The 24658-nt window shown below is 39.7% G+C and overlaps 1 protein-coding gene across 2 annotated transcripts; it reads left to right on the top strand.

Moving 5' to 3' along the window:
• The first annotated feature begins 116 nt into the window (after window positions 1–116).
• On the top strand, window positions 117–16288 carry LOC113022178 (protein-glutamine gamma-glutamyltransferase E-like). 2 transcript variants are annotated; one of them, XM_026167313.1, is made up of 16 exons: window positions 117–1202; window positions 3401–3601; window positions 4828–4998; window positions 6407–6661; window positions 6803–6921; window positions 7768–7896; window positions 8143–8320; window positions 8608–8743; window positions 10858–10967; window positions 11099–11214; window positions 11329–11455; window positions 13279–13424; window positions 14309–14483; window positions 14625–14788; window positions 15374–15507; window positions 15980–16288. In XM_026167313.1, exons 2-16 carry the CDS (start codon window positions 3577–3579, stop codon window positions 16125–16127), a joined length of 2133 nt encoding a protein of 710 aa, XP_026023098.1. In that variant the 5' UTR covers window positions 117–1202; window positions 3401–3576; the 3' UTR covers window positions 16128–16288. The 2 variants fall into 2 exon arrangements, with proteins under 2 accessions (XP_026023098.1, XP_026023099.1); XM_026167314.1 differs by lacking the exon at window positions 117–1202 and having other exon boundaries at window positions 3365–3601.
• Window positions 16289–24658: the final 8370 nt, after the last annotated feature.

The following is a 24658-nucleotide window of genomic DNA, read 5'->3' as shown; positions in this document are numbered from 1 at the left end:
TCAAAAATTCCCAGCACAACACAAAGTTGCCATATTTTATCAAAGTTATATTATTTACATTCCAGGTCTCCAAAAACCCAGTTTCAAAACACATGAAAAGCTGAAAGGTATGTTTTGTTGAGTTAATTAATTATTGTTAAAAGTAACATTCATCAGTGATATAGTGGTGATTAAAATGTGTTCAGAATTCGCAAATTCATCTCATAAGTCGTTGCACACTAATCACAATTAGCTGCCTGAATAACTCTCGTGTGGCTCTCCTGTTTGGCTTCTCTTGTCCTTGTCTAGTCTTGTCTAACTCTCAGAAACTCTCTCCGTCTTGTTCTCTAAATCACGAAATTATGGATTTGATCAATTGGTCTCTTAACGCAATTGACATTTGTTGCTGGATACACGATGGACAACTGGGAGAAGTAGCAGGTTATGTGTCTGGCAACACTCTCAATGGAGGACGTTGAAGACATCTAGCTATTGGGAACCATGATTATCATGATGTTGATTGGAGCTGGCACGGCCCTGGCTTAACTGAGGTGTGATTATGGACATGACTGCAATTTGTGGATTACAGTTTGTGATTTTTAAAACCTGTGTGCTTACTTAAAAATGTACAGACTACTTGTAACATCATTTAAACAGAGTAAACGCCTGCAAACATCACACAGTGAGCATGAAGTTGGATTAGCAACACTGCCTCATCAATCCATGAGGCAGCGATGATTTTGAACCAGTGTTACCAGATCTTTGAAGCTGATTCAATTCCAAGACATAGTTAGGTTACATATCAACTTGTACTTCCTTGTTCTGAACTGAGAAGAACTGGCCTTTCCTTCCCCTCATCAAGAATTCATTTGCTAAGAAAAAGTCTCTCAGTCTTTCAACATATTCAGTCCAGTTGATGTCTCCCTCAGCGAAATATGTGAGCGAGTTCGATCGTATCCACAGTGCTAACTAACTGTAAACTGCTACTTCAAGCCCAAGCTCACAACAAACTGCTTTTTTTCTTTTGTTTTTTATTCTCGTCGTCAAAAAGGTGTTATCTCAGGATAATGATAAATGGAAAGTTATGCACCTTTGTAGAACTTTTAATGATTTTTTTTCTTGTTGCTTCTACAGGAAGCCACATCACTTACAGCTGCGTGCTCTGCCAAGCCCAAAGGTTCCAGGATGCAGCACCCACAAACACAGTCACTCTCTTTATATTGGTAAATAGTCTTCCCAAAGCTTCCTGGTTCCTACTCTGGTGAAGTTAATCACTTTTAAACTTGATCAAACTCCACCTTTTGCAAAGATTGTCATCTAAATCCATCTATTGTTTTGAGTAATCCTGCTAACAAAAAAACCAAACCCATTGTATGAACTCACTACCAAAAGTATAATTATGGACCAGACTGCATTTTATGGATTACAGTTTGTGATTTTTAAAACCTGTGTGCTTACATACTGATTGTAACGTCGAAAAACGCCTGGATCTCCTCCGTGTCTGCTTCATACTCTGGGGGGCAGGGCTACGGCTCCCCACTCCCTCCAGCCGATCGTTACATAGAGAAACCTTCTGAATACAAGCGCGCTCACACACATTGTGTGCTGTCGGTCTTACGTGCTGCACAATAAAATTCAATATTTAGTATTTACTGTTACTTACACTTATCTAGGTTATTGCTGTGGTGTTGTGTATATTGTGCTACTTTCTTTTTGCTTTTCATTTAAATCCAGCTGATTTTTTTTTTGTGTCTTCTCTCCCTTTCTTTCTTTCTCCCTTTCCTATCCCTCTGTCATGTCTGTCCTGTCTGCAATAGCTTAAAATAAAGTAAATCAATAAATAAATAATGATAACAAAGGTAAATCAAATGGACTAACACGGCAAGCTCTTTGCTGTAATTCAAATTAAATTTTAAATAAGAGGCCCAAAGAGATGTTAGTGCAAGTGATGGAGGTGATCAGACTGAAAAACACAAATAAATCTAACAAAGAGACAGCAGAAACTTTAGAATTGCCCAAATCAGTTGTTAAAACAAGTTAATGGTATTTACTACCTCAGCAACACCAAAAGGCTTGAAAGACCACGTAAGACAACTAGAGTGCATGCTGAATTATTTCCATGGTTAAGAAAAACATCTAACCAAGTCAAGAACACCCTTGAGGAAGCCTGTGTATCATAGTGAAAGCCTAAAAGTAAGAGAGACAATATATAGATAGTTGAATATATAGATAGTTATCCATATAGATAGATGTAGACTATTATTTTTTAATCCCAAATTTAGAGTCCTGCACAATATATTTTTAATTCCTAATCCTGCCCTCTTCTGGAAAGAGATCTCAGATGTCATTCCTGGAAACTGCTGGACCACTGTTGCCTTCACCCTCCATATTTTCTCAAGCACCTCTCTCAGCTTTTCATGTTCCTTTTTCCTGATGTTGCTATTACTTGGTATAGCTACATCTGTCCCTATGGCCATCTTCCTGTGCCTGTCCACAACTACTATTTCTCATTGGTTAGCCATTACCAGTTTGTTCATCTGAATCTGGAAGACCCACAAGATCTTAGCTTGGACATTCTCAACCCACCCTAGTATGCCATTTTGACCTTGGGACTTCCAGTCTATACTTGGCACAGATGTTCCATTGTACTGTGCCGGCTACTTGGTTATGGCATTCCATGAATGCCATACTTGATAGCATCTTCCACCCTTCTTCTATCTGGTATATGCAATCTATCCATCCATAATGGTTCTTCTTCTCGCTCATCTTCTTTCTTGGGTTTCTGCTGCCTGATGTATTCACTAAGCACGTGATCAGTTCTTTCTGACGTACTTATGGATGTTTGTTGTCTCATTCTTGATAGGGATTCTGGCACTCACTATTCCCGGCCTCCTTCCTTCTGCTTAACATACAGTCACAAGATGCTTGACTTGGGATGAAACCCTCCATACATAATTAGTGCAATGTATTATACTAAATTACCTGTGAATTATCAGCAAGTATTTATTTTAAACTGATGCATATTGTACTTAGAGTAAATAAAGCAGCATGTAAAGTTCTAATCCAGGTTTGTGCTCATTGTGTGATGCTTGGATGCGTTGCAGGTTAAATCACATTAGCAGTCACAAACTGGAATCCACAAATTACCGTCAGATCCATAATGACACCTCTGACAGTGAGGTCATGCAATGGGTTCAGTTTTGATTGCTAAATGGAATTTGATTTATTTATTTTTTGCCAGGGGTGCGGTTTGATCTTGCTTAAAAGTTATTAATTTCTGGAGTCGATCCAGGTTTTGGTAAGATTCTTTACCCTGTGTGTGTGTGTGTGTGTGTGTGTGTGTGTGTGTGTGTGTGTGTGTGTGTGTGTGTGTGTGTGTGTGTGTGCGCGTGTGTGTGCATGCGTGCGCACGCGCAAGCAGCTTTTGAACAACCAGGAAATGGCTAGTCTAGCTGGTTAATCTAGTTTGTGAAATGGGGATGGGTGTAGGAGTTGGTTTAAAATCCACCATGGTTCAGCGTATCCTGTCAGTGTGCTGGTCAGCGCCTTCCAGAGAGCTTCTCGCTGTACTTAAACTGCTGCAGAAAGTCTAGAAAGATGTCATCGGAGACCAGACGGTCAAGTAAGTACAGCAACTTTTGAATGTACATTAACTGAATTTTACCATCATTTACAATATATCGTACCTTATATATATTGTATGCATGAAGAATGTATTGTTATTTACATTTTCTTTTTAACACAAGATGTATTATTTACATAATAAAATGTATTTACATAATATTATATCACATGGTTTGTTAGAAGCAAAAGCAAAATAAAAAAGAGATTTTTAGAAAAGGTTGCATCTGTGTCAGTTTTTATCTGGTAAATTAAATACAATATCATAAAATGCTTATAGATGATATGACTTCAGTCACCTTTGCAGTTTCTTTAAAAAAGCTTCTGGGGAATAAAAATGCATTGGATTAAAGGAAGTGAAGATTTTTTTGTGATATGCTCAACTTTATCACAATAAAAAACAAAACCCAGACAAAGCTAACGGCGTGCCTGTGGTCATTATCTCACAACCGTGAAAATCCAAAATATGTTCTGTAAAACAAAATTAGGTCCAGGTTCAAGTCAGTTTAAATACCAGTATGCCAGATTGATTTTTATACAGCATGCCTCATTCACACACATTACACAAGCACTTTTTTATGCCTCAGTACTTTCTGTCTAATATTTATACTCTGACGGAGACATCAGAGAACAACTAGGGGTTTAATCTTGTCCAATGTTCTTTGGCAGGCAGACTGAAGCAGCCAGGGATTGAATCACTAACTCTCCGATTAGATGACCTGCTTTACCTTCTGAGCTCCATTAAATTATTGTGCTTACATTTATCCATTTCTTGAGCAGACATCTATAAATAACCTTAGAATGAAACATCTGGCTTTTCTTATCTCAAGACCAAACTTACTTCTTAAATGCTGAAATGTGTTGCTGTTTCTGTTCAGTCATCCTAATTGTCCAATTCTTGCATCAACATCATAACTAAAAAGTAGGACATGTTGGAGGAAAGGGGTTTTCAGATTTGAACTCAGCAAGTAAACTTTGTCAAAGTAAAGGTGCAATTCTTGACAGTTTGAAAAGATGGAGTAAACATATCACCACTGTGGGCTTTAGTCCTTAAGTGTGGAATAGTTAATTTGACATTTAAGGCAAACATATGGAGAGAAAAGGGAAAGGAAAACACACACAGACACACACAAAAGACATTAACAGGATGAAGGTTCCAGTATCCTGGAAAACTAGCCACAATTCTTTTGATTTTGTCTGTTTCAGTTATATTTTTATTTTTTCCAGTTTTTAAAGGAGTCGGTCTCAACTATGAGATCAACAACACTGAACACCACACCAAAAAACTCTCAAAGGATCAGCTGATTGTGAGGAGAGGTCAGCCGTTCACTGTGAAAGTTGAACTGACGCAACCTTTCAACCCTGACCTTTACCCGCTCACCATCACTGCAGAAACAGGTTGGTCTGTAGTTATACAATGAAGATATTTTTTAAATTGCATATAACTTTCTTTTAATTGATTTTGTTTATTGAAGTAATAAAAGAACTGTTTGAAAATTGATTTCCATGTATCAACAGTGTTTTATGAGGGTTTTTTTTCTTGTTTCTGTTTTCTCTATTTTCTTCTTTTTCTCTGTTTTATCAGCAATATTAATGTTTCGGAATTCTTAATATGGATGTCTATCAAGACCTTTGTGAAACCCATTAAAAATGAAAGATACATGCGTGTTAGTGTAGTTTAAAAAGAGCTCTTAAACACAGGAGCCAGATATTTCAAACAGAGAGCAGGTTTTATATTTATTAATAGAAAGAGAGATTAAGAGAAATTATGTCAGGTGACAGCAATGAGGGTGGAGCAGACAATTGAAAGGGTGAGGAGAAAGCTAGACATAACACAAAGGGGAAAGGCTCTGTTGTAAATAAACTAAGCTTTACTTCTTAAAGGCTTTCACCTACTAGCACAGTTGGATGTGACCAGAGTTTTTCTTTTGCTTTCAGTCATTGGTTGCAATGTCTTTGTTGGCATGAAATTAAAAAGGGAGGCAGTGACTGGCATGATTGAAATGTGCATGGAAGTACAGTACATAATGCAAATTCTAACAAGTTTGAAAGTTAATATTTACCCCAGCTGTCATAGAGTGAGAGGTGCAAGTCTATAATGAGACACATTTACTTGTTCTGTGTTGTACATGTATATGTGGTCAATATCTTAGTAAACATGGCTAAACTTTCAAATGGTAACCTATAATGCTCATTTATAGCTCCATAGATTTATTCTTGGACTGTGCTCAACTTTGAACCCATTTCCCCTTTTAATGCATAATTAAAAAAAAAGAGTAATGATGCATCTTTAAGGTACTGATTTATGTTTATTAAATTCTTTTTTTGGACATGGAAGGTCCTGTCAGGGACCATAGACGGTAAGTTAAAGATGGATCCAGTTGGTGTGACAGTTTCCACCAGTTTATAGACAGTGGTGTTTTAAAGCCTTGACCTGACTGACATGTCAAGGAAAAGGACTGAGAAACACGACACACACCTGCACTAGTGACTTGTCACTCATAGAGCATTGTTTCTGATGATAATGAAGAACAACGTTGTAACAGGAACATGATGTTGCATTCAGTAAAATTTGAAAATAGGGACTGCGACCATAAACCATTAAAGTGCTTACTTACTGCTGTTTTCTCATAGTCTTCTTTGCAACTGCACTTTTTTAAACAGTCACCACCTGCTGGTCATTAGAATTAATGCGGGTTTAAGAAGGATAGTTTTCATAATGTCCATCTTTGGTGGTTAAAACGGTTTGATTGTATTGTATTGTTTATCTCTAGTTACCTATTACCTCTGTGAATCCTCTCAACAGGAAAACATCCATCCGAGAACCTGGGGACAAAGTCACGCTTTGGTATTCCAGACAAAATCAGCCGTTCGCCGTCAGCGAAGGCGGTATGGAAGGTGGAGCTTGAGAAGAGATCTTACCCACTAACGGGTTCCTTGAATTTGACCATTACCCCTCCAGCTGACGCTCCAATCGGAAAGTACAACTTAACTGCCAGATATAGGAACGAGGAAACCTTGTTGGCAACTCTGGTAGTGCTCTTCAATCCCTGGTGCCCTGGTAGGTTTGTTATCTTTCTGTCTGCTGCCAGTTTGCCTAACTGTCCATCAACACTGTTCATCTGTTGCTGTTGTTTTCCTTAAAAACACTATCCATTGATCTTTATGTCTTAAGTATTTATCCCTGTCCTTTTTACTGTAGATGATTCAGTGTCTCTCTCTGATGAGGCACAGAGACAGGAGTATGTGTTGAATGAACATGGTATAATCTATAGTGGAAGTGAGAACTACATCAGATCTGTTCCCTGGGACTTTGGGCAGGTATACACCACACACGCGCGCGCGCACACACACACACACACACACACACACACATACATATGTCGGGTGTTGTCTCATTGACATAATGCTTTCCCTAGCCGCTTACCCTAATCCTAACCATCAAAAATGAATGCCTAACCCTAACCCTTCCCCTAAACCTAACCATAACCCAATTGTAACCCTGACACTAAAACCACATTTTGAGTCTGAAAAATGCCTTCAAACTCATGGGGACTTGGGTTTTGGTTGGGCCCCACAAGTATGGTACATTTTAGATTTTGGTCTACACCAAGATAGGAAAAACCAGTACACACATACAAACACACTTTGTGTAGGTTTATTAGATTTTTGACACTGAGTTTAATAAATAGACACCAAATAGCACCATATTAAAAAGGCACAATCTTATCTTTCAAAATGGTAGCTACTGAATAATGCTAAAATTTTATTGCTACTGCATATTTTATTTTAAGGGTTTAAACACCATTGTCTTCACACCACTATAATATTTTATCTTCTATAAAGCAAAATAAAACTGGTTAATTTAAAGGGGTGTATACAGTATCTAGAATAATTTAAGATTCTTGATAAATGTTTAACACAAGAGAAAGAAGATGTAACCACCATCAACCTTTGCATAAGCAAAAATATATTTATGTTTGCTAATTGCTTGCAGGTAAATTTTAAGAATGTACTCACACAGAATGACTCAGTGAGTCACATAGATACAATCTGACACTACTGTAGATACTTTTTGACGATAAGTATGAATAGACTTGCTCTGCTATGAAGTATGAATGACTTACACCACTGTAGTTTAAGATAAGCTGCTCTCTTCCTGCCCAGTTTGAAGAAGACATGGTGAAGATTTGTCTGAAGATCTTGGATGTCAACCCCAAACACCTGGCAAATGCAGCCAATGATGTTTCTGCTCGCTGTAACCCCATCTACGTCAGTCGTGTGGTCAGCGCCATGGTAGGATATTTATGAATATACATCTGTTCTGTACAGATGTATTTTATTTGCAAAGAACATTTCTGCAAAAGGGTGATTTAAAGGATTATACTTTAAATATAAAAGGAATCAAGGTAACATGTAGGAAGGAATGGTTTATGGCATTTTGTTAATCAATGTTTTATAACCATTTTGAGGGAAACCATAGCTCACTTGTATAAATCACAATATAAGAAGGAGAACTTTGTTTTCCTTTTTTGCTTCCAGATCAACAGTAATGATGACTATGGCGTCGTGGAGGGACGGTGGTCAGGTCCATACTCGGGTGGGAATGAACCCACTCACTGGTCTGGCAGCTATCCCATCCTCAAGCACTGGTATGACATGAACTGCCAATCAGTCAAATATGGACAGTGCTGGGTATTTGCTGGCGTGATGTGTTCAGGTACTTACTAACTCTGCAAGTCCTTACTCACAGTACAACCGCCAATTTTCTAGACCAAAGTACTAATGTAGGATAATACTAGATGTTCTCTGGAAGTTCATAATATTACTGATATGCAGGGGTCTCATCTGTCTTTTCCTTACTTACAACTTTCTATCACTGGGCCAGCTAGTGGCATAGCATTAAGAATAATGATATTTAACAATAAAATCTAATGTACAATTTGACAAATGCTTCATTCACTTCTTTTCTTTTTTTGGCTGTTTTCTTTGTTTTTTGGGATCCAGTAATGCGTCTGTTGGGCATCCCATGCCGTGTGATCACCAACTTCCAGTCAGCTCATGACAATAACAAGAATCTCACCATTGATGTGTACCATGCTGACTATGGAGTGAGAGAGAAAGAGACCAAGGACAGTGTCTGGTAAGACATCTATCTATCTATCTATCTATCTATCTATCTATCTATCTATCTATCTATCTATCTATCTATCTATCTCTATATATTAGGGGTGCAACATACACAAAATTCACGGTTCGGCTTGATACTTTGGTGTCACGGTTCGATATTTTTTCGATACAAAAAAATGTTCATGCCTTTTTAATTTGTCATTTATTAAAATTATAAATATATATTTTAACTCAAAAGTACAGTTTTTAAATTTAATGTTGCTGAAACAACAAAGTAATAAAATAATAAATCTATCTGATCGAGAAATTACTGGAGAGTTTATTACAGAGAAATGACTCTTTCCAAAATAAAAGCTATACTATACGCTTCTTCTGGGGTATATTCTCAGCAGCATATGAAACATATCAGGTCCCCATAAGGAGAATCATGTGCTAACGGCTGTCTAAATGACTCAGGTAAAGTTTATAGCATGCGTGCTTGTTGTTTTTGTCTGCTTCCACTTGTCTTTGCACTAGGATGATGTCGGTGTAAATGTGCAGTCATATTCGTTGTGTTCCCACTAGTGCTGTCAGCGTTAATCTGAAATGATGTTAACGCCACAACACAGCAAATCTCCGTTAACGAGCTACCACGGATCGCCCCGTGCTTCAGCTGGACGGCGTCAACATGTTAACGAGCTAACTGCGCTAACGCAGTAGTTCCCACCAATGTAATTGAGCATTGCGTGGCACATCCGACATACTGTTTTACTTTTGTCCATGACGCGCTTACCTTCAGGGTCATACTTCACATGAAGACCAAAATAGTTCCAAAGGCCAGATCTGAATGAGGATGGGGGAGGTTCAATTTGCCATGTTGCAAGGAGAGCTTAGCTTCTGTCTTGCTAGCTTACCTGCGCCTCAGTGGATCTGCGCTCGACAGTGCAGCCTAGACAGAGTAGTCAAACGCAGATCCACTGAGCTCTCAACACAGACAGCATCGTCAGAAGAAAAGTTGATAAAATTAATTTAAAATTTAGTATTGTTCGATACATATGCGTACTGAACCGAAAGCACTGTATTGAACGGTTCAATATCGATATGAGTATCGTTGCACCCCTAATATATATATAGATATATAGATTTTTTTTTTTTTTTTTCCCCACTCACCCTGCATGTGAGATTTGTTTGTCCTTTACCTCGGGTCCTCAGCCAGAGGCCTGGCAGTTTGAGGGACCTATGAAGTCTGTGAGTCTTGGCTGGGGAGGGTCTGGCTTTTCATTTAATTTGTACTTTGCACTGCTGATTTACTTGTGGTTCCTGGAATATTTAAAAGTAGAATGGGAGTCCTCAGCTTTCAGGCCCCTGTTCTGTGAAACCAGTTCCTAGTTTGGAACTGGGAGACAGACACCATCTCTATTTTTAAGATTAGACTTAAACCATTTCTTTTTTATTAAGCATGTAGTTAGGGAAGGACCAGGTGGCCCTGAATCCTCTCTTAGTTACGCTGCAGTAGGTCTAGGCTATTGCAGGGGCCTCCCATGATATCTGGAGGATGGCGGGAGGAAGATCGATAGTAACATAAAACTGACTTTTGATTTTTTCCGTTATGGTGGACTAGGCCAAGAGTTAGGCTTTCAAAATGAATTAAAACTCCATCTAAGTCTATGATTAATTTGATTAATAGATTGAAGTAGAAAAGTAGAAGATTGTTGTCACTCTACCTCCTCATCCTGTGTTTCAAGTTTCTGACAGTGGGATGGAGGGGGTGTGGACTCATTTAAGCTAACATGATATAACCTGTTGTAACCAGGTTTCAGTAAGGCAGAACAAATTAATATGTTGTCAGTTATTAAATCATTTAATAAAAAGGACTTATAAGAGAGAGCCCTAATATTTTATAATTCACATTTAACTGTTTTACTCTTTGGTGCAGCTGAAGATGGTATATTATTCTTTCTTTGTAATTGTCCATGTTTAAATTAATTTGTCAAAATCATCAACAACCCCCCAGTTTTTGATCAACCACTTTAATTTCCTTATGCTGTCACTTAGTCCAGCTCTGTTGACTGTTCTGGACTTTCTAAATCCAGTGTTGAGTTTCCACTCACTCCAACATCAGAATGTTGTGTTCTGTATCTGTTTAAGGAACTTCCACGTCTGGTTAGAGTGCTGGATGACCCGAACTGACCTGGCAAAGGATGGAAAATATGACGGGTGGCAAGTTGTGGATCCAACACCACAGGAAAAGAGTGACGGTATGAAATTTCTTGTCTAAACTGTTTCTTCCTTTGTTTTATTACTTTAATTTATTGATAGTAAATATAAGATAAATTTCTAAGTATTGCGTTTGAACACTTTGTCTGAATGAGCTGCTCTACATATGCAGGTGTATACTGCTGCGGTCCAGCCCCAGTCAAAGCCATCTTGGATGGAGAAACTGATCTCAAATATGATGTCCCATTTGTCTTTGCTGAGGTCAATGCGGACTGCATTGACTGGCTGGTTAGTATACATAGCTCGACTCTATGAATACATGAATATCCCATTTAGAAGGAAGTCTTTGGCAGAAATGTTTTATGTCTAGTTTTGTGTTCTAAATAGTTTTTTTGTGTTCAGTGTAAAGCTGATGGCACAATGACGAAAATGCTCTCTGACACCAAGTCAGTCGGACAGAATATCTCCACCAAGACTGTTGGCTCCAACACGAGGCTGGACATCACAGACAAGTACAAGTACAAGGAAGGTGAGTTCAGCTGACAAACTCAAAGATTTGAGCTGACCATTTCGTCCATTGCCATCCTGATATTATGAAACTATACACACGTGGACAAAATTGTTGGTACCCTTCAGTCAATGAAAGAAAAACTCACAATGGTCACAGAAAGAACTTTAATCTGACAAAAGAAGTAATAAATAAAAATTCTATATATCTTAACCAATGAAAGTCAGACATTGCTTTTCAAGTATGCTTCAACTGACTTATTAAAAAAAAAAAAATGCATGAAACAGGCCTGGACACAAAAATGATAGTACCCACAGCTTAATATTTTGTTGCACAACCTTTTGAGGCAATCACTGCAATCAAACGATTCCTGTAACTGTCAATGAGACTTCTGCACCTCTATGCAGGTATTTTGGCCCACTCCTCATGAGCAAACTGCTCCAGTTGTTTCCAGTTTGAACGACGCCTTTTCCAGACTGCATGTTTCAGCTCCTTTCAAAGGTGCTCAATAGGATTGAGGTCAGGGCTCATAGAAGGCCACTTTAAAATAGTCCAATGCTTTCCCCTTAGCCATTTTTGTGTGTTTTTGGTCATTGTCCTGTTGTAAGACCCATGACCTGTGAGCTTTCTGACACTGGCCAGCACATTTCTCTCTAGAATCGAGTAGTCTTGAGATTTCATTGTACCCTGCACAGATTCGAGACACCCTGTGCCAGATGCAGCAAAGCAGTCCCAGAACATAACCGAGCCTCCCCCATGTTTCAAAGTTGGGACAGTGTTCTTTTCTTGATATGCTTCATTTTTCCGTCTGTGAACATAGAGCTGATGTGCCTTGGCAAAAAGTTAAATTTTTGTCTCATCTGTCCACAGGACATTCTCCCAGAAACTTGACATATTCCAGTCTGGCTTTTTTATGATTTGTTTTCAACCATGGTGTCCTCCTTGGTCATCTCCCATGTAGCCTACTTCGGCTCAAACAACAACAGATGGTGCGATCTGACACTGATGTTCTTTGAGAATGAATCTTAGCTTGGATCTTTTTAGAAGTCTTTCTGGGCTTTTGTTACCATGCGAATTATCCGTCTCTTTGATTTGTCATCAATTTTCCTCCTGTGGCCACATCCAGGGAGGTTGGCTACAGTCCCATGGATCTTAAATTGCTGAATGGCATGTACAACTGTAGTCACAGGAATATCTAGCTGCTTGGAGATGGTCTTGTAGCCTTTACCTTTAACATTATTTTCTTTCTAATCTCCTGAGACAACTCTTTCCTTTGCTTCCTCTGGTCCATGTTGAGTGTGGTACACACCATATCACCAAACAACACAGTGACTACCTGGAGTCCTATATATAGGCCCACTGACTGATTACAAGATTGTGGACACCTGTGATGCTGATTAGTGAACACACTTTGGATTAACATACATGTCCCTTTGGTCACATTATTTTCATTCTTTTCTAGGGGTACCATCATTTTTGTCCAGGCCTGTTTCATGCATTTATTTTTTAAATAATTCAGTTGAAGCATGGTTGAAAAGCAATGTCTGACTTTCATTGGTTAAGATTTATGGAATTTTTTATTTATTATTACTTTTGACAGATTAAAGTTATTTCTGTGAATTATTTCATAATTTATGTCACATTTTGTATTATTGGGAATTTCAAAATTCAACTATATAAACCTAATGGAGTAATAGGAATTTGCAAAATATATTGCAGATGAAGATGTAATAAACTTCATCAGTAATGAGAAGGTTCATTTCATTATGGTCTGAACATTTGATATTATTTGATAAAAATTAATTTGTGAATCTTGAACTCAACAACATTTTCAATCCCCACAGGCACTGAGAAGGAGAGAACCGTATTTAAATATGCCCTCTCCAGAAATAAGGAGACAATGGGCAATGAAGGGGCCACAAACAGTACCAATGGAACATCTCCTGGGGGCATCGTTCCACAGCCAAAAATAAACATCCAATTTAAAGAGGTACATCACAGAGTTCCTGTTGTATCTCTTTATTTTTCTATTTAAGTGAATCTTAAATATATTTTAGTACTTACTTGGTGTCTGGATTTTCTAAAAAAATTTATTATTACAAATGTAACAAAAAGTTACCTCTGTTGCCTTTTTAAATTAATTTTAATAATTTAACCAAAACAGTTAATGAATAAAAGCTCATCCAATCCACCAGACCCCATAAAACCATAAAAAGGACTGAAAAAAGCACTGTCAATGTGAAATGTGTTATCTCTTATATGCAGTTCTATACTCAAGTGTCTACAGTATGACCATTTTAGCACACTTGTCCTGCTCTAGCTGAGCAGCCAGTTAGATGAATAACTGGTGGATTGGCTGTTTGCAGGATCATCATCTGACAAGTTTTCTTTTGAAATGTCATCAGGAGGCCCACAAATAGCATTAATGTTAACAACTGTGGTGGTGATTGGGCCAAATGTTTTTGTTGGAACTAAGGATTGCATTCGTCTTTACTGTATGTGCTTTAATGAGAATGAAAACGTTACATTTTAACTATATCTTGTGCATGAAGCACACTGAATACTGTCTAATTACAAATCACTCATAGTTTATAGCCACTGGCTGAAATTAGCAAAGGCTAGCAAAGGCTGTGCTTAATGGTCTCTACTGTAAATCAATTTTAACAAAAAACCACCCAAAAACCACAACTTATTCAAAAGAGATGACCATTACCGTTGTTACCTAAAAGCAAAGTGCTTATCTAAATTAAGAAAACTCAAATCTCACAAGCTGTTGTTTTAAGCATATCTTTTTAATCATATTTTAAGGAATTGTGCATAATAAACCTGGTGCACAGGGAATTGTACCTTATTCCTCTATTTGTGGTGCTGCAGGTATCCAAGCCAAAGGACGGTCAGGACGTGAGTCTGAAGCTGGTGCTGAACAGTGAGAGCAGCACTGCCAGGCCTGTGTCCATCAATATCAGCGTCCAGGCCATGAGATACAATGGCTCACCGGTTGAAAACATCCAGAGTGAGGTAAAGGAAGAGACACTGCTGCCTGGGAAAGGTGAGTCAATTGAATAGGACTGAAGTGTTTTTTGTGGGGTGGGGTTTATTCTTAGATTAGAGATACCTCAAAGACAGATTGAGAGATCAGGTCATATGAGAGACTGCAACAACTATAATTCTCTCCCTCTGTCTGCTCCAGATCTGTCCATCCCTATCTTGGTCCCCTTCTTGGTGTACCATGAGCACATGGTGGACTCTGACAGCATGAAGATTTCAGCTATGGTCACAGATAAGCTGGAGCCGAAAAATGTCTACCTAGCAGTGAATGATGTCATTCTGTTGGATCCTCCAATCTCCATCACAGTGAGTAAAAAACTACCATCTCTCTCACTCTGTAATCATTCTGTAGCTTTGTTCGAAGAACAACTGACACATTAGCTCACAGCTGTTGTTATCTCCTGCTGTACTTGTTTTAATGATAAATATAATTATGTGAAATGAAATAAAGACTTGCTAAATTAGCACAAAACAAAAAGCACCATCGCTGCCAGTTGACATGTCTTGTATTTAAAAGTAATTGGTCATGGAGCTGGTACAGTTAAACTGAAACTGATTGCTACATGAGGAGTTAGGTCACATTATTACAGTTGGCAGTCTTTAATGTATACCAAATTTCATATTTGTCCTTCGGGATGGAACACGTGAGTGTGCCCAAACCTTTATCTGATATCATGCGCGATGGTCAGAGAGTGAGTGTTTTTCTATGTGCATGACTGTGTATAAAACATGCACCTCCTGTATCTGTGGTGTTGTATGATGTGGGCTGTCATATTTATAGCAGAAGTTGCATAAACTGAAAGTGATATACGTGTTGTGGTTTCTAATTTTTGGTTGGGAAAAATATTGCATATGCAAAAGTTTTTGAACTGTAAAATCTTTGTCTTTTAGACTCCCAGTCTGGCAAGCGTGAACCAAAGCACAACTGCTGAAGTGGTTTTCATGAACCCAGTCAACAAGACACTGACAGATTGCACTCTGACTATTTCTGGAAGTGGTCTCGTGGACGGAGAGCAAAATTGCATGTAAGCGTGTGTGCATAATTTAAACTTATCTGGATTCTAAATGCTTGTGTACAGTTTTACACAACAAGTGTTGTGTGCACCAGTTTTTCCTCCATGTAGCAATGGCATTATTTCCGTCTTCACACCACCTGAAATGACACAGGCTCACTAGAAGCTGATCACACCTGGGTGTGGGTCCCTAACGTCTCGGGGCTCAGCTGGGGTCTTTCCCCTTTATCTAGCCACTGACTACAGTGCTCAGCAGTCCCTGAGATTTCTGTAATGGTGTGTAAAACAGTGGAGTAAAACAGTGGATGGGCCATTGAAATCAGGACAGCAAAATTCCAGTGGAGAAACTTCTGCTCACCTCCTTGGCCCATCTTGCAGCTTCCTCCTGTCGTCACAGTTCTAGGAACACAAGCTTTTACCAATCCGGTCTCACAAATTAAACATTAACCTTAACTGTTCTGTTTTACTCTTATGTTTCCCTCAGACTTCCAGACCTGAAACCAAGCCACAGGTTTCGTGTTACGTTTTTCTTACTTCCCAAGAAGACTGGCAAGAAGACCGTCCTGGCTGACTTTGACTGCTCCTCCTTCAGAGACCTCAAGTGCACCTGTACTGTCAATGTCCAACCATAATTCCTCAGAATCACAGGGTAGAAGCTGTGTAATTTTAGTCAGTAAATAAAATTAAAAAAATTAAAAAAAAAAAGCTTGATGTAGACATTTTATTTTTACACAATTTGGTAAAGGGTCAGTAAGTGATTGCATAATTTTGCCAAATAAACTGTCAAAACCTTGTGGATGTTTGGGTCATTTTTTGTGTACTTTAGAAGTGTCAAGAAAAAAAAAAAAAAAAAAAAAAAAGAAGTGTCACAGTCTGGTGGAGGTAGACTGTAGGAATTTGTAAAGAGGACCCAAAATGCAGACACAAAAGGAACGTGGAACCAAAACTGGGGATTAACAAAAAGCGAGCCGTTTAATGAGGCTGGTAAGAAATGTACAAACAAAGAGCAAGGCTAACTGAAGCAAAACTAACATTAACCTAAACTGGGAGAACTAAACAAACAAGAACAACCTGGACATGAAACATGACGTGAACAACAGACGACCTGACAAAGGACGAACAGAAACACACAGACTAAATACACACAAGGGTGATTAGGGGAAGTGGAAACACATGGGGAAACAGCTGACACTAACGAGAAAAAGGAAGCAAAGCTGACTACACTGACGTAGGACATGGACCTTCAAAATAAAAGAGGCAACGTGAGACGCAGACATGACAATACAAACTTGACAGGGGTAGAAGACACAAGAGGAATCTAATAAACAAATGAACTTAGATAACCTAATGAACTTAAACATAAACCATAAACATCAAAAATAAACTAAAACTCAAAACGCTGGGTCAAACGACCCAGATTCGTAACAAGAAGTCGATCACACCAACACAACTCATTCTTTCTTTGCTGTTTGTTTGTAATCATTCATGCTCAGTATCATTCAGTTTACAGTCTCCTTGTGCTAATAATGTTTCTTATTATTATAAAGGACGACCGTGGCTCAGGGGGTTGGGAAGCGTATCTGTAAGTGGAAGGTCAGCGGTTCAATCCCCGGGCTCTCTGTCCTGGTCGTTGTGTCCTTGGGCAAGACACTTTACCCTACTGGCGTTGGCCAGAGGGGCCGATGGCGCAATATAGCAGCCTCACTTCTGTCAGTCTGCCCCAGGACAGCTGTGGCTACAACCGTAGCTTGCCTCCACCAATGTGAGAGTGAATGAATAATGGCATTGTAAAGTGCTTTGGGTGCCTTAAAAAGCGCTATATAAATCCAATCCATTATTATTATTTGTTGTTTGGGACACAAGAGAACAGGTGTGTCATAAAAAGAATTATGATACAGAATAACGTGTCTGTTTGCGTCACTCTACATTTACTTTTGTTCAGTCATAAGTAAAGAACATTTTATTTATTATCATTTGGTTATTGTTACCACCATTACTTTACTTAAATTGTTTGCATAGTTACACCATTGTTAGTCACATATCTGCACCACGAACTTGTACAGAAAGTACAGCACTGATGTTTTATATAAATGTCACATTTTGTATTATATGTCATCACTACTACCACATACACTGAAATAAAAGCTGACACCACTGCACATTGTAAGCTGTTACTGGGACATCAGATACAAATTCTGCACTGGTGTTGTCATCATCCCTCAGTGGCCTAAAGGAGACATTAGACCGCAGTGTTACTCAGACCATACAGTGTGTTTCAGAGTCAGATTTGTGAAGAAAAACAACTGACAATATATTTGTTCAGGAAATGCAAAGATTTGCTTTTAAAAGAATGTACAGCTGGAATATGAAAAGTCAAAATGGACAAAGTTTTAATACAAAAAAAGTTAAAAAACATACAGAAGGAATAACCTTACAATGCCACTATTTACTGGGAAAAATCCAAAGTATGTTCTTTATCTAATTATTTTAAGAAATTCTGACATTTCATAATGTCTAAAGTAGTGGTTGGCTAATTGTCTGACCTTCCACCAGATAACAATTAGCAGGGCTTTAATTAAAAAAAAAAAAAAACAATTTAAAAGCCCATTATAAAATGGAGTGGGTGGAAACAAGTGTGAGGTGTGTTTTGTGACAGAAGGATATCATCAATAGGGAAAATGAAAGTTGCTATGATGTATGGTTTCAAGACAGTGGCCCAAACAAAAAGACAGGAGGCCGAGGTGGAGGTGGCAGAGCTGAAAATGTTAAGGTTTTCACTGGGAGTGACCAGAATGACGTTTCTGTGTCTGTGGGGTCATCTTGTCTAATTTCAAAGGATAAAATTGTGATTTAATTTGATAGTTTAAAACTAATAAATAAATAAAAAACATATGTGCAGAAACAATCATTTTTACTTGATGCAGTCAAAATTGATTGTGTCTCCATTTGTGAATTGATTTGAAATAAACCTTGTTTTTTTCCAGCATTATAACTTCAGTTCGCGGCGGTTTTCACCTTCTGTTCTCTCCGTGTCTCAGGCCTGCCTCTGTGCCGACACGTGAGATGCACCTCATTGTGGAGGATGTCATAAAAATGGGTGGAGCTCACAGTCAAAGGTTAGAGCTTTATTCACAATGTGCTTATAAAAACTACCAGAAAAAGCTGCTGGCGTCTCTGCTTGCCCATTTCCATCTTTGGTTATCGGAGACTGACATGCCTGTAAAACAGAGATAGCTGCAGCAAAAAAACAATTAGAGCTCTCGACTGTGTACTCAACTCCCCCTGGCTTCTGCTCCACGGCTGCTGAGTGAGCCCTCATCTGGGACTCTCCTCAGCTCTTTCTGGGACAGTGGCGCGGCTGCCCCTATGTTGGTCTTCCTTGGTCTCTTGTGTTCTGGGGGCCTCTGGATGTCTGGAGTTTTGATCTCCTCCATACCTGCTTCATGCCCTGGAGGACGGGGCTGTGGCCCCCCCACACCCTCTAGCAGATCATTACATGAAGGAACCTTTTAAAAACAAGCGCGTCCATGCTCACAGGTGTACACACGTGTGATCACACCCACAAACTACACCCTTTTTGGCTCCTACCTCAAAGCACACTGTGTTCTGTTGATCTTATGTGCTGCACAATAATGTTTAATATTTAGTATTTACTGTCATATTCCCATATATCATTGTGATGTTGTTTATTCTATTACTCTTGTTCTCTTCTGCTTGTTTTCTTTTTCAACAGGTGATCCAGGTGATTGATATATGCATTTTTTTTTTTTTTTTTTTTGCTGCCCATTCTGTTGGTTTTTGTTTTTTGCCCTTCTCCCCCATCCCTCTTCTCAGCTGTTTCTCTTTCCCTCTCCCCCAGTCAAGTCTGTCCCGTATTCCATCCATCCATCCATTCGCTTATCCTTTTCTGGGTCGCGGGAGCCTATCCCAGCTGTCATAGGGCGAAAGGCGGGGTACACCCTGGACAGGTCGCCAGTCTGTCGCAGGGCTAACATATAGGGACAGACAACCATTCACACTCACATTCACTCGCACATTCACACCTAGTGACAATTTGGATTAATCAATTAACCTATCCCCACAAGCTGCATGTCTTTGGACGGTGGGAGGAAGCCGGAGTACCCGGAGAGAACCCACGCAAACACGGGGAGAACATGCAAACTCCACACAGAAAGACCCCGGCCTGATGGTGGAATTGAACTCAGGACCTTCTTGTTGTGCGGCAACAGTGCTAACCACCGTGCCACCGTGCTGCCCAATAAACGAATAAACAATAAAAGGTGAATCAAATGGACCATTATGGCAAGGCTGGGATGGTCAATTTGGTAAAGTAAATCCGTTGGGCATATTTCTTTGCCTTTAGACAACAATTCTGATGGCAAAAGAGCCAAACGGGACAGGCAAAAAAAAAAAAAAAAAAAAAGAGCTCTCGACTGTGGCCACAAGATGGCAGAAATGTAAAAAAATAAAAAATAAAAAAAGATACTCCCATTATTGGTGAAGTCTTTCCTGTCTTTTTTGAAGATTTTTTTTTTTTATTTCCTTTAAAGTAGATTGAAAGCACAAAATGAACAGAAATTAAGACAGAAATGAAGCTGAAATTAAACATGAAAACAAATAAAGGTATGTTTTACCCATAGATTTTGACATCATAATTAAGTGGCCAAAAAAATTTCGTCATTTAGCTAAAAACACAAAATAAAATTTGATTCAATTTTATTCATAAAATGACAAATCGCAGCAACAGTTTCCTCAAGGCACATGATATTCTAAGGTAAAGACCCTACAAAGATAGATATAAACCAGATAAAACCTCAACAGTCTCCCTTCTAATAAAAAGAAATCTCTGGCACAACCAGGCTCAGGGAGGGGCAGCCATCTGCCATGACGGTTTGGGAGTGAGGGAAGAAAGACAGGACAAGAACAGGATACACTGTCCAAGAGGGTCAGAGCTTAACAATAACTAATGACCAAGCTTTACAAGGTTTTAATACAAGTGTATTGATGTTCCGCAGATAATAAGGCAGCAGTAATGGTGTTTTTTTTAATCAGAGGTTTGAGTTTTGAAATTGAACAGGTATACACACACATACACTGTGAATTTTATATTGGCTTCACTTTTTACAAGCAGGCCTTTATTTCAAACAGACCAACAGAGATTATTGTCAATTTTGTTCTATTTCATTTTTTAGAAAAATTATATGAATACCAAAGTGCCAAAAAGTGCAATTGAAGCTGGCTGATAAAAGGGAGTCAGTCAGGGAGTCAAACTCCAACTTTACACAAAACACATGCCCTGTGAGAGAAGGATGGACAGGTAAATGGTGCGTGCAAGGGGGTGATGAAGACATTTAGATGATGAAGAAATTTACGTCAGCTGTCAAATGCAACAGTGACTTCAACACACCTCAGAACGTGTCCCAACTCGATGACTTGGCTGACATCAGTAAATCTGCCCTGGGTAGATGTAGACTAGGAGGTCAAGAAATAAAAAGAACTAAACAGCACTAACTTTGTAACAGTTAGAGACAGTATTTTTATGCTTCTTTATCTAATACAGATGTTTTAAAAGGTCTTTTATAATATATATGTTGTCTTTTATAAAATCTCCAGATGTTTGTGCATATTGGTACATTTAAGATGAGTGTCAACTTATTCAGGTTGTAACTCGATGTAACAGAACCACAGCAGACTTGACCACATGGCAATGCTTTTCACACACACTTTATTTTTACGGTTGCTGTTTTACAATTGGCTACACCTTTGCAGCTCGCAGCCAAACACATTACCAACAACAACAATTACAGCAGAACCAAGTTCAGACTTTAAGCAGGGCATGATTGCAGATGCCGCTCAGGTGTGTCCGTCTGCAGTGCCAACCACAGACCACGGCCCGCCACATACCCCCATCACCCGACTGTGGCCAGCCCCTGGCCTAGTGACAGGTGTCTGTTTAGGTGACCACCCACGTATACAGCGGCGCTAGTGATGAGGTGGGTCCAGGTTCCGCCCGCATGTGAAGCAGCGGTTCCGGAGCTGGTCTGTGGGCCACCAGTGTGGCAATTGGCAGGAGTGCAGCAATTATGGCCGTGAGCCGGGGCTCATAGGCAGCTCAACGGGTGGCAGGTGTACTGGGAATCCATCCCACCTGCCAAACCATCCTACCTGTTGCTTCTATGCATGCGCACAACACGAAATAAAGTGCAAAACCGTCCTACCTTTGTGAATGTGACCTACAAGCATATTTTAACAGCTAAAATTCAGTGGCAAATCATCCTACCTTTGTTAATAAGAGCTAGAAACACACTCTTACGGGTAAAATTAAGTGCCAAACCATGCTACCTACAGCACACGGCCAGTCCCTCCAGCACCCCGACCTCCAGCTCAGGCGGAAAACGTCCTACTTTGTCAAAACATCCTACCGTAGCGTAAATTTATAGTCATGTCTACCAATCCGTGCTGTCTTATCAGAATATACTACCTTACGTGGTTTATGCCTCCATTGTACATATCTATAGGTAGGTATTTATTTAGGCAGGAGGACTAACATTAATTGACAAGGTTTACTCTGTACGCCAGTTTACAGAAGTTTAGAAGTACTAAATCAAGACTTCAAATATGACTTCAACTGAGACTCCAAATTGGAGTATTTTTGCACTGGTGAGAATAGATTTCTTAATATACATCAGAGTTAAAGAGAATATAGTTTGTGATTGCTTGCAACATTATAATATTGCGGTTAATGGGTGTAAGAATACAAAATAGAAAATGGGCCTGGAATGGGAACAAAGAACTGGGGTGCAGGGCAGGAGGACAATCAACCCCCACCCTCAGGGCAGGAAGCAAGAGTTACTGAGGGTGAGGGGCAGACAAAGGGCAAACGGGCACTACCTTAAAAGGAGATGGGAGTCAGGGTGTCAGCACCCTTGGCCACTGTACTAGTGTATTTCCATTGCGGGGGTGTTTACTGTAGGGGGTTGGGGGGGACCAGAGGTTATACTGTAACTGTTGTGTGGAGTTCTTTAGAACAGCCTTTAGCATAGGATTGCATAGGAATGCAGTGTGCTGATCTCCAAATGCATCTGTAAGAATAATGGGTAATAAAAGGATTGTGTAAAATATGGAAACATCTCAGCGTGATCTCTACCAGGACCAAAAGAATCACAGAGACCGGCGTTGTCTCAACAGCACAAAAACCAAAATGCATACTAGCTTGAAAAGTTAACAAATTGACAACAGCTTAAGGAAAACTGTAATAAAGAAGTAAAACATATAATACTAACTGTTTTTCACATGCACGAGATTGGAGTAGGATCAAATAATAGGTGTGTGCTATTAACACCGAAAACATGGCCGTTTTGAGTTGTGCGCATGCGCAGTAACAACAAGTGGGACAGCTTGATAGGTAGGGTGTTTTGTCAGGTGGTTGCTCCACCGCCCTCCTCCAGGTAGCGAGCACCTGACAAAACACCCTACCTATCAAGCTGTCCCACCAACCATCAAACCATCCTACCCGTTGTTTCTGCGCATGCGCACAACACAAAATTAAGTGGCGAACCGTCCTGTATTTGTGAATATTAGCTAGAGAAATACTCTGATATGTAAAATTTATTGCCAAACCATGCTACCTTTGTGAATGTGACCTACAAGCATACTTTAACGGGGGGAAATGACCCGTGTGGCACTTAATTTTACTCGTCAGAGTATTTTTCTAGCTAATATTCACAATGGTAGGACGGTTCGCAACTTAGTTTCGTGTTGTGTCTGGACCTCCTCCACTCCCACGCCTTCGGGGTGGCGGAGGTGTCAGCCAGGACCAGATCAGCAGCTCAGGTGCGTCCGCCTCCTCTGCACCGGCACCGCAGACCATACCCCGCCACACTCAACTACCCATGAAAGTGTCATGCTGTTCCCAGGCCTGTGTTGTTGGACTGCTTGTGCAATTTATATGAAATGTGCTGGCATGTACACAAGGATGTAGCTTTTTCAGCAAGGCAGCTTAAATAAGGTAAAAGAGTTACAGAGTCAGTGATCTACATGCAAAAAATAATGTATCATTTAGTTAAACACGACAGTTTGGTGCACCTCCCTAAGAGTTTTACCCTCAAGTTACATGCTTAAGGTTCAGACAGCACGACATCAGCCTGATTATAGCCCAAATTCAACAACGTATGGTGTCACTCTGGATTTTGATCTCCAAAAAAAAATCATACACAATAGTTCATTTTCACCTTATATGCTGTGTCATAATGAAAGGATTTTTGTCTTTTTGAGTCTTTCATGATGGTCATGCCCATTTGGTTCTCCCGGAGGTTTCTTCCTGTTAAAAGGGAGTTTTTCCTTCCCACTGTCGCCACAGTGCTTGCACATAGGGGGTCATATGATTGTTGGGTTTTTCTCTGTATTTATTATTGTAGGATCTACTGTACAATATAAAGCGCCTTGAGGCGACTATATAAATAAATTGAATTGAATTTCATGAGATTAACTGTTATGATCACAGAGGATTCAGTTGGCAATTAGGTGAAACGCTTGAGGACTCACACGCAGGACTCAGAGGCACTGTTGGTATTTATTACAGTTCCACCAGGTGTATATACAAATAGTGCAGGGGTAGTGCTATATACAAAGCAGTGACAGGGAAAAGGCTCCGGGAAATTCCAGGTAGGGAAAAGACACTTGCTCCTCTTCTGACTCTCTCCTATCGTGACCAGTCTCTCTCCAAACACTCACAAAAAAACAGGAATCCACTCAGGGAATGCAGGGTCGGGTCCAGGGGATCTATGTACAGAAGGAAACACACGTTAGGGGTTTTGCGCAGGGAAACGAAAGAGAACTTGCTCAGAGCTGGGCTGCACTGACGCGAGTCACACACAACGATCCAGCGATGAGTAGAAGCCACTCCCTGGCTTAAAGGCTGGCTGCACTGATGAGGCCCAGGTGTTTCCTCTTCAGAGGGGCGTGGGCCGAGGGCGTGAACCCGCCATGAGTTCCACCCTGGCGAGAGAGCGAGAGAGAGAGCAAGAGAGAGAGAGAACACTACTAGTCAGCGGCCTGCTGATCCCCTGACCGTGACAGAAACTCTAAAACTTATGCCATTCACACTGCCTCTGTTGTTGTTGTCCATTTATTTCCTTTCCTGTAATTGCTAGCTTGCCCTTCC

Source organism: Astatotilapia calliptera, chromosome 5, assembly GCF_900246225.1.
Source record: "Astatotilapia calliptera chromosome 5, fAstCal1.2, whole genome shotgun sequence".
Classification (NCBI taxonomy): domain Eukaryota; kingdom Metazoa; phylum Chordata; class Actinopteri; order Cichliformes; family Cichlidae; genus Astatotilapia; species Astatotilapia calliptera.
This window is presented reverse-complemented; position numbering and strand designations above follow the sequence as displayed.